Source organism: Aotus nancymaae, unplaced genomic scaffold, assembly GCF_030222135.1.
Source record: "Aotus nancymaae isolate 86718 unplaced genomic scaffold, 86718_ANA_hifiasm-v0.15.2.pri h1tg000106l, whole genome shotgun sequence".
In the NCBI taxonomy this organism is placed as follows: domain Eukaryota; kingdom Metazoa; phylum Chordata; class Mammalia; order Primates; family Aotidae; genus Aotus; species Aotus nancymaae.
This window is the reverse complement of record NW_026988521.1, coordinates 1,306,967-1,316,371: the sequence shown is the minus strand read 5'-3', so window position 1 is coordinate 1,316,371 and position 9,405 is coordinate 1,306,967. Positions and strand designations below refer to the sequence as shown.

The 9,405-nt window shown below is 63.8% G+C and overlaps 1 protein-coding gene across 4 annotated transcripts; it reads right to left on the bottom strand.

The window, feature by feature from the left end:
* Nucleotides 1-3,935: 3,935 nt before the first annotated feature.
* Nucleotides 3,936-9,055, bottom strand: CD151 (CD151 molecule (Raph blood group)). Of its 4 annotated transcripts, none has more exons than XM_012456110.3 (9): nt 9,015-9,055; nt 7,309-7,368; nt 6,418-6,546; nt 6,136-6,327; nt 5,769-5,843; nt 5,272-5,376; nt 5,035-5,193; nt 4,741-4,827; nt 3,936-4,641 (listed from the first exon to the last, which is right to left on the bottom strand). In XM_012456110.3, exons 3-9 carry the CDS (start codon nt 6,496-6,498, stop codon nt 4,582-4,584), a joined length of 759 nt encoding a protein of 252 aa, XP_012311533.1. In that variant the 5' UTR covers nt 6,499-6,546; nt 7,309-7,368; nt 9,015-9,055; the 3' UTR covers nt 3,936-4,581. The 4 variants fall into 4 exon arrangements, with proteins under 4 accessions (XP_012311533.1, XP_012311534.1, XP_012311535.1 ...); XM_012456111.3 differs by having other exon boundaries at nt 6,418-6,618; nt 9,015-9,051; XM_012456112.3 differs by lacking the exons at nt 7,309-7,368; nt 9,015-9,055 and adding an exon at nt 6,763-7,190 and having other exon boundaries at nt 6,418-6,618.
* Between the last annotated feature and the right edge of the window lie 350 nt (nt 9,056-9,405).

The following is a 9,405-nucleotide window of genomic DNA, read 5'->3' as shown; positions in this document are numbered from 1 at the left end:
GGACGCGCCGCCGCCATGATCATTCCCGTGCGTTGCTTCACCTGTGGCAAAATCGTCGGCAACAAGTGGGAGGCCTACCTGGGGCTCCTGCAGGCCGAATACACCGAGGGGTGAGGCGCGGGCCGGGGTCCTGGGGCTGGGGGCAGGGGAACTGGGGCCGGGAGCCGGGGCTGGAGCCGGGAGCCGGGACCCTGGAGCCGGGGCGGGAGCCGGGGCGGGAGCCTGGAGCCGGGGCGGGAGCCGGAGCCGGGGCTGGAGCCGGAGCGGGAGGCGCAGCGCTGCCTGGGGCCGGCGCTCCCGTGAGCAGCTTCAGGCCCGACTTCTCCAGCTCCGCTCTATGACCTGCCCTCGGGAGAACGTTGTCCCCTGAAGTCTGGGGAGAGAAGGGAGCTGGGTTTCAAGCCGTTGGTGTCCTGGCGGGTCTCACGCGCCTTGCCCCCCCCGCAGTAGAGCCCTTGGCCTCGGCCCTGATCTCCTGTCTCTGCTCCCAGGCCCACCCCATGTCCTGCAAACCCCGCTTCAGGACAGGCGGGCGCGGCGGCTCCCGCCTGTGATCCCAGCATTTTGGTAGGTCAGGGCGGGAGGGCTGCTTGAGCCCAGGAAGTCGGACCAGCCTGGGGAGACCCTGTTCTCCGGAGGTTTTTTTTTTTTTTTTTTAAGCTGAAGTGCAGTGGCTCGATCTCGGCTCGCTGCAATCTCCGCCTCCCGGGTTCCAGCAATTCTCCTGTCTCAGTCTCGGGGGTAGCTGGAATTACAGGCGACTGCCACCATGCTTAGCTAATTTTTGTATTTTTAGTAGAGACGGGGTTTTGCCATGTTGGCCAGGCTGGTCTGGAACTCCTGACCTCAGGTGATCCGCCTGCCTCAGCTTCCCAAAGTCCTGGGATTACAAACGTGAGCCACAGCGCCTGGCCCTCTTGGTTTTGTTTTTAATTCCTGCGGCGTGGTGGCACACACCTGTGGTCCCAGCTGCTTGGGAGGCGGAGGCCAGAGAATAGCTTGAGCCCGGGAGGCAGGCGGAGGTTGCAGTGAGCCGAGATCACGCCACTGCACTCCAGCCTGAATGAGAGAGTAAGACTCCATCACACATACAAGGCTGAGCACGGTGGCTCACGCCTGTGATCCCAGCACTTTGGGAGACTGAGGCAGGCAGATCACAAGGTCAGCAGTTCGAGACCAGCCTGTCCAACATAGTGAAACCCTCTGTCTACTAAAAATACAAAAAAAAATTAGGGGTGGTTTTGGGCACCTGTAAACTCAGCTACTTGGGAGGCTGAGGCAGGAGAATTGCTTGAAACCCGGAGGCAGAGGTTGCAGTGAGCCGAGATTGCACCACTGCACTCCAGCCCGGGTGACAGTGCAAGACTCCATCTCAAAAGCAAAGAAATGTAGCGCAGACTTGCTGTCCGCCCTCGCCATCGGACTTTGAGGAGCAGGCATCCTTCTCCTGTGCTTGTCCCTCGGTACTGCTGTCACCACCGTGCCTGAGTCTTGGCGCCCCGTTGGAGTCTGACCTGTGGCCGCTGTGTCTTGGTCATATGTGAAGCCTGGGCGTGTGTGTGCCAGCCTGCCATAGGCGCTCAGTGCAGCTTGCCCTGTGAATGAGGAAAGGGAATGGAGGGGTTGAGTGGGCTGCTAGAGTGAGTGGCTAGCGGCCTGTCCAGACCCGTCCCCAGTGATACGAAGGGCAGGGGCCTCCCGTGTGGCCCCCTCTTTCCCAAGCTTCTGTCTCCACACACTGGAGCCATCAGTGTGGGAATTTTCTGGAGGTCTTGAGAGTGACTGGAGCTGGGTCCCAGGGGAAGCTTCTGATTGACTTGGAAATGAGAGAGGTTGCTCCCTGGAGAAGCAGTCTCTCCCTGATTGAAGGAAGCAGAGGTGAGGAAAGACCCCACTGCAGCAGAGTAGGGCTTGCTCTGGCCGGGGTGGGGGGTGAACCAGCTAAGGGCGGGCCCCTGGAGAGCCACCCTGCTGTGGCTGGTGCTGGATGTGGGGAGCTGCACATCAGCACCTTGGTCTAAGCTCCCCCAGATCACTTGTAGTATTCATTTTATTTACATTTCTTACATATGTTATACACACACATGTACAGCCAGAGTAGGTGGGAGAAGAGGCTCCTCCTGCTCTACCCAGGGATCCAGGCATTTCCGGGTTGCTCCAGCCGGGACCGTACTGCTCAGTCTCAGCTTCCGATCCACCCAGATTAGATCTGGTCCCCTTGCCGGTAGCAGGGAGCTGAGGCCAGCAGGCAGTGCCCGGAGGCGGGTTGGACCTGGGCTCCAGGCCTGTGCAGACTGGAGCTCAGCCGGTCTCTCCGCCCCTCCCGTTGACACAGGGATGCCCTGGACGCCCTGGGCCTGAAGCGCTACTGCTGCCGCCGGATGCTGCTGGCCCACGTGGACCTGATCGAGAAGCTGCTCAATTATGCGCCCCTAGAGAAGTGACCATGCCAGAGCCCGCCCGCCTGCCATGCCAACCGTGGGCTGTGAGCATCCTGCCCCGAGTTCATGAGACTGAGGCATCTGGGGATGCCTGGCTGCAGCGTGTGGATTCTGTCCTGTCCCCCACTCTGGAAGGAACCATCCAGTAAAGGTCTTTCAGAACCACCAAGGTCCCAGCCCTCACTAGGATGTCGGGGGCCAGGACTGGGCCCAGCTCTCACACTGCAGCAGCCCAGAGAAGCAGGCAGGACCCCTGCTAGCCGGGCCCTGAACCCTCTTAGCCCTGGGTCAGCCTGTTCCACAGGCACCCCTTGCAGGAGGCATGGCGAGGAGAGTCTTCCACTTTGGGGCTGTTTGAGGCCCCTGCGTTCTGGGAGCTCTTGAGGCCGAGCACAGAGGCTCCTGTACCCTCTCTCTCGGAATCTCAAGAACGGGATTTAGGCCGGGCAAGGGGGCTCCCCCTATAATCCTGGCACTTTGGGAGGCTAAGGCAGGAGGATCACTTGAGTCCAAGAATTGAAGACCAGCCTGGGCATCCTAGTGAGCCTGTCTCTACAAAAAAATGTAATAAATTAGCTGGTACAACGTTCACACCTGTAGTCCCAGCCACTCAGGGGGCTGAGGCGGGAGGATCACTTGAGCCTGGGAGGTTGGCGCTGCAGTGAACTGCAAGGAACCACTGCACTCCAGCCTGGGCAACAGCGTGAGACTCTCAAAACAGCTATATAAAAGAAAAAAGACCCGGATGTGGGGCCCGAACAGTCTCGGCTGTGGTCACGGCTGCCAGCGCCTGCTGAACCCTGCCTGCTGCTGCCTGACCCCGACGGTCTCACCCAAGCCTAGCAGGGAGTGTAGGCCAGGTTCCTGTAGACGGAGAAGGCAGCACCAGCCTTAAGACGCCCCTAGCTGGGCCGGGAGGTGGCCCTGGTGCCCAGATACCTGGCATGGTGTCCTCTGGTGGAGGAGAGTGGGGTCTGCCTGGGGGTCTGCAGTTCTGACCCTTAGAGACAGGGCATGGGCAGTGGGGGGTACAGTCGGTGACCAAGCCCTGGCTCCCATCTCCAGGATACCTCTGCCAGATACCAGGCCCTGGCACCTCTCCTACCCTCTGGCCCCCAGCAGAGCTTATAAGCTCCTCCATGTGAATCCCCTAGTGCCCCCGCTGCATCTGCCTGGCACCTCTTACTTGGGCATGGCCCCCAGGCTGCACCTTCCCACGTCAGCTCCCCACTGTGGCCAGAAGCATCTTTGGAAACCATTTTCCTCTCCCTCGGGCTCTGAACACCATCTCGCCGTCTGGGAGCATGCGTGCTCAGTCCTTCTGCGAGGTGCTCGCTGTCCCTGCCATCAGACCTCCCTGCTCTGGAGCCCCGTGAGGGGTTTGCCCTCCTGGCTCTGCCCTTTGTCTTGATGCTGACAGCGTGGGTCTGTCCATCCTGTGGACATGAGGGCCCTGAGGACACACCATCTGTCCCAGCACAGTGAGCTCACCCGTCTGTTCCACAAGTGTTTATTGAGCACCTGTACGTGGCAGGGACAGTCGTAAGCATCTGGGATACAGCAGTGAACAAGCCCCGCCCCACACAGGCACATGGACAGGCAGTGCAGTGACCACACAGCATTTTGGGTGGGGGTGTCAGCGGTGGGAAAGACTGCAGGGGTCTGGCTGTCCAGGCAGAGGAGCCCTGGGTCGGGAGGGGCAGAGGTGTAAGCCCAAGGGTCAGAGCTCACTCGGCTTCCCCGGACTGGGAGGGGGCCACGTGGCCGGAAGGCAAAGCCCCAGTACCTGAAAGGCCTCTACCTACTGGGAACACCCAGCCCTGCCCCACTCACCAAGGCCCCTTCCAGCCTGCTGCTGACCACCAGGCAGGGAGTGTGTCCAGGGAGCCCCAGGAAACACCCCACCCCACATACCATCACCCAGCCAGCCAGCGCCCCCGCTGCTGGGCTCAGGCCTCTGGACTTTGGTGTCCAGCAAAAGGCACTTGAAGCTGCCTCTGGGGTTTGGGCCCCCAGAGGCCCTGGCGGTGGCACAGGGTGGGAGGCATCGGGAGCCCAGCCCTGGCGCTCAGTAGTCTCAGCTCAGTAGTTGGGTGCAGAGCAGCAAGGCACCTCCAGCGTGGCCGAGCCCGGGGCAGGGTCAGTAGTGCTCCAGCTTGAGGCTCCTGTACAGGCAGCAGGTGAAGATCATCCCGAAGACCTGTGTGCAGAGCCAGGCAGGCGTGAGCAGACGCCACGGGGCCACCGGCCGCCTGCCCGAGTCCCCAACAAGGTCACCGTCACCCCCACGGGCCCTCACCTGCACACAGGCAATGCCAACGCCCACAGCCCCAATGACCCTTAGATGCTCCTGGATGAAGGTCTCCAGCTTCGTGATGCAGCCGCCCTGTGGGATCCCAATGGGTGCTGCAGGGGGGCCCGGGGGCAACTCCCACTGGCCCTCACTGCCTCCAGGGTGTTCCAGGCCCACCCCTAGCACCCAGGCAGTCAGGTCCCTTTCAGTGCAGGCTCTCACTGGGCTGTCCGCCCACCTCCTTGTAGATATTAGAGGGGTATCCCCCTGCCCACAGCGGGTCGCTGGGTGCCCACCCACCTCCACCTTGTAGATGTTGGAGGCGTGGTCCCGCCGCCCACAGCCAGCCACCACCGTCTTGCAGCAGCTGTCGGGGACCACGCGGCCACCGGCCTCCCCTGAGCGGATCCACTCGCTGTCCCGCCAGTCCTGCGAGCTGTTGCTGCCACAGCAGTGGAACTGCATCAAGAACAAGGCCGGGGTGAGTCCAGGGAGGATCTGGGGACGGACGTGCCCCTCCCAGCACTGCCCACCCACCTCCTGCTGCAGCCTGTCCACAGCGTTGGTCACAGCCTCGTGGCCCGGCTGGTGGTAGCGCTTGGTCATGGTGTCCTTCAGGTTCTCCTTGAGCTCCGTGTTCAGCTGCGGTTGGGATGCAGGAAACTTCAGCCTCAGTCTGAGACCCTCCAAGGTGGGGCTGGCAGAGCCCCAGGATGGCAGGGGAGAGGCCCAGGGCCCGGCTCAGACTGAAGGGAAGGGCTGGGGCTGGACCTCAGGATGAGGGGAGGTTGGGTGGGGCGGGGTGACAGTGGAGTGAGTGTGGCAGAGGCAGAGAGGGCTTCCAGATCCCCTGGACACCAGCCCGACCTCATGTTCCCCTGCAGAGACCTAGACTCCACCTCCAGGGCCCAGTGGCACGTGGGTCAGCTCTGGCACCATGGGGTGGGGGCTGGTGCTAGTCACGCGTGTGTATCTGCATGTGTGTGCCCCACCTGTGCGTGTCTATGTCCGAATGGCCTGCCCAGGCCCCTTACCTGCTGGTAGTAGGCATAGGCGAGGACACCAGCGATGATCTCCAGCAGAAAGATGATGAGGAGCAGGATGAAGTACTGGGGGGCAAGGACACCCCTGTTCTGAGACCTAGTGTCTCGGCACCTGAGAACAGAGCCCCCGTCCCGGCTTCCCAGGCTCCAGGCGGGGGCTGAGGGGCTGCCACGCTCCCTGAAGCTGGTGGCTTCCCTCAGCTGCTCCAGCAGGAATGTGGGGACCCACAGGAATGGGCAGGTGGGGAAGGACCGTGCCCCACCCCAACCCAGGCCAGGTGAGCACAGCAAGGCACAGGTTCAAAGCCCCCTCGGGCCCCATCCACACCCCCCGCCCCGTGGCCTCCACCCTGCTGACCAGGCGCAGCAGATTCCGCCGCTCCTTGAAGGTGGCGCAGCAGCCCAGGACCCCGGTCACCATGACGACAGCACCCGCCACCACCAGGATGTAGGCTGTGGCCAGGTAGGTGCCCGAGGCCAGCAGGCTGATGTAGTCACTCTTGAGGGCCAGCGTCCAGATTCCCACTGCCATGACGGCCAGGCCGGCCAGCTACAAGCAGTACGCGCTGGTCACCGAGTCTGCCTGGGTCTGAGGGTGGCCCAGGAGGGTGGGGGTGGGGACGGGGCAGCACCTCCTCACCCAGAAGCAGCAGTTGTAGGTGAACAGCAGGTACTTGAGGCAAACGGTGCCACATGCCGCCTTCTCGTTGAACTCACCCATCCTGGGGCTCAGCAGGGCCACAACACCAGGCCCGGGACAGGAGGACAGCTACGAGGAGGGGACACAGATGCCCAAGCCAGCCCAGGAGCTGGGGCGGAGCCAGCCACTGTCCTGGGAGGCCTGCGAAGGAGCCCCCATGGGAACAGGACATGAGCCACTTACCTAGCAACTCAGGAGCCTGACTCAGTACAGCCAGGATAGCCCCTGGTGCCCCCAGACAGGACGGGGGTCATGGAGGGCCTCCAACCATCACTGCTGACTCACCCCTGCTGGCAGCCGGGGGACGAAGCCCTAGCAGGTCCCTCCAGTGAGCTCACGCGGGCCTGCCCACCCCCCACGGCATTCCCACAGGCCCACGTCACAGGCTGGTAGGAGTCTACAGGCCTGCAGTGAGGGTGGAGGAGGCCACTCAGAGAAAGCGGAGGGGTGGGGGTTCCAACAGGCCCCGGCTCAGCGCCTTTCTAAGGCCCTCTGGCCCTATTTCCGGTCTGTTAAAGCCCTTCCTTCCTCCCGGCCGGAGTGGGGAGAATGGAGCATGGAGGCAGGTGGAGCCTGGCAGACCGGGAGGGTTTTTCCTGGACAGGGAGCCACACCAACCCGAGGGGCAGCACAGAGACGGGCTGTGCCCCTCCCCAGAGGCCCCGTGCCCGGCCCAGCCCGAAGCAGTGGGCAAGCTGTGAGCACCGGGAAGGCAGGGAGGGTGTGGGGCGCAGACAGCAGCTGAGCGCCCCAGGCGGCGTTTCCAGACAGCACAGCCAAGCCTGGACTTTGACGCCCCGCCTGCTCTGCCCCACCCTGCCCAGCACTCACCAGCCAGCTGGGAACGACTCCTCGGTAGGACAGATGGACAGAAGCTCCCCAGGACTCTAGCTAGAGGGACAAGGGCATGTCAGGTCACAGGTTGCAGGTCTGGCCCAAGGGCCAGAGTGCACAGAGTTCATTCTGGAGGCAGAAGAGGACTGGCCAAGCCTGGTATTTTGGTCTGGGCTAGGGTGGGGCAAGGCAGAGGACATTTCTTTGTTTTTCTTTTTTGCTTTTTTTTGGTGGGGGGGAAGGGGGGGAACGGAGTCCCGCTCTGTCGCCAGGCTGGAGTGCAGTGGTACGATCTCAGCTCACTGCAACCTCCTCCTGGGTTCAAGCGATTCTCCTGCCTCAGCCTCTGGAGTAGCTGGGATTACAGGCATGCACCACCACACCTGGCTAATTTTTATATTTTTAATAGAGACACGGTTTCATCATGTTGGCCAGGCTGGTCTTGATCTCTTGAACTCGTGATCTGCCCTCATCAGCCTCCCAAAATGCTAAGATTACAGGCGTTAACCACCACCTCGCCCAGTGATTTTATTTTTTGGGAGGGAGTTTCGCTCTTGTCACCCAGGCTGGAGTGCAATGGCAGGATCTCAGCTCACTGCAACCTTCACCTCCTGGGTTCAAGCAATTCTCCTGCCTCAGCCTACAGAGTCGCTGGGATTACAGGCGGGTACCACCACTCCCAGCTACTTTTCATATTTTTAGTAGAGACAGGGTTTGGCCACGTTGGCCAGGCTGGTCTCGAACTCCTGACCTCAGGTCACCCACCCGCCTTGGCCTCCCAAGGCAGAGGACATTTCTGGCCAGTCTGATCCTGGGAGGGACCTCATGCTTCCCGAGATGCCCCACCCTGAGCCTCACCTCCCGGCCCATCACTGGCCTTTCCCCCACCAAACAGCAGCAGCCACAGCCTGAGAAAGAGGCGCCATGGAGCTGGGGGGGCCAGACCTGACCACTGAGCTGAGAGTCACTCTCTGTGACGGAGCTGGGGCCTAATACATGAGGAGGGGCAGGAGCACACCCTGCCGCCGAGCTGGGGGACCTGCCCCTGGCCTGGCTGTGAGGTCCCGAGCTTTCCGGGGAGGCTGGTTCTGGGCACAGATGCAGCCTCCACCGCCAGGACGCAGGCGACCCGCTGAGGAGCGGCCCCTCTTCCCAGGAATGCCTGGTCCCTGCGAACCGCCTGGGAAAAGGCCGGCCAGAAATAGCTCTCCGACCCTCCCCCAGTCCCCGGGAACTGCACCAGGCCCCCGGGCGGCCCGAGCCCCATCAGGAAGAGCCCCCACAGGGGCGAGCCGGGACTCCGCGCCTGGCAGGCGTCCCCGGGCACTGCAATGAGGTCACCGCCGCCGCCGACCCCGCCCGGCGCGGTCAATGGCGCGCCCACTTGCACGCGGGCGGGCGGGCGACGGGAAGGGGGCCGTGTCCACAATGAGCGGGGTGTCCAGACTGGGCGTCCCGGGGCCCCTGGGACGAAGGGGGACGTCAGGCCCGTCCGAGGCCCCGGGAGGCGCCTCTCCCACCCGCCCGGCGCCGCCTCCCGAGGAAGGGCCTGCGAGGAAGCTGGGCCAGGCGGTGGGCGCGGCCTCCCGGGCTCTCCCGGCGCCTACAGCGGGGCCTCGGGTACTGGGGCGCGCAGGACCTTCGGACCCCCCCGGACCCCCGGCCCCCTCGCCCCGCTCGGCCGGCGCCGCGCACTCACTCACCTACCATGCGTCGGAGTTCGGGCCCGGGCGGCGGCGGCGGCGGCGGGGGCGGGGGCGGCTCCCAGCGCGGAGAATGCGCGGCCCGCGGCCTGCGAGGGAGACGCCCCGCCCCGGCCTACCCCGGCCCCGCCCCAGGCCGCAGGCCCCTCCCGCGGCGGCAGAAGCCCGGCGAGTCTGAACCCGCGTGGCGAGCGGGAGCCGGTGGGTGCAGGCGCTGGGGGTCGACCCCGCACTGCGGGGGCCGGGCGAGCTGCAGCCCTGAGGGCGCTAACAGCCCATCAAGGGTCCCCCTATCCAGGGACGGAGGAGCTGAGCGGGAGGCGGGCCCGGAGGTAAGGGGGCGACCAGTGCAGCCAGAGGCCCGGGGCTGTGGCGCCGGGCCCTCCTCCAT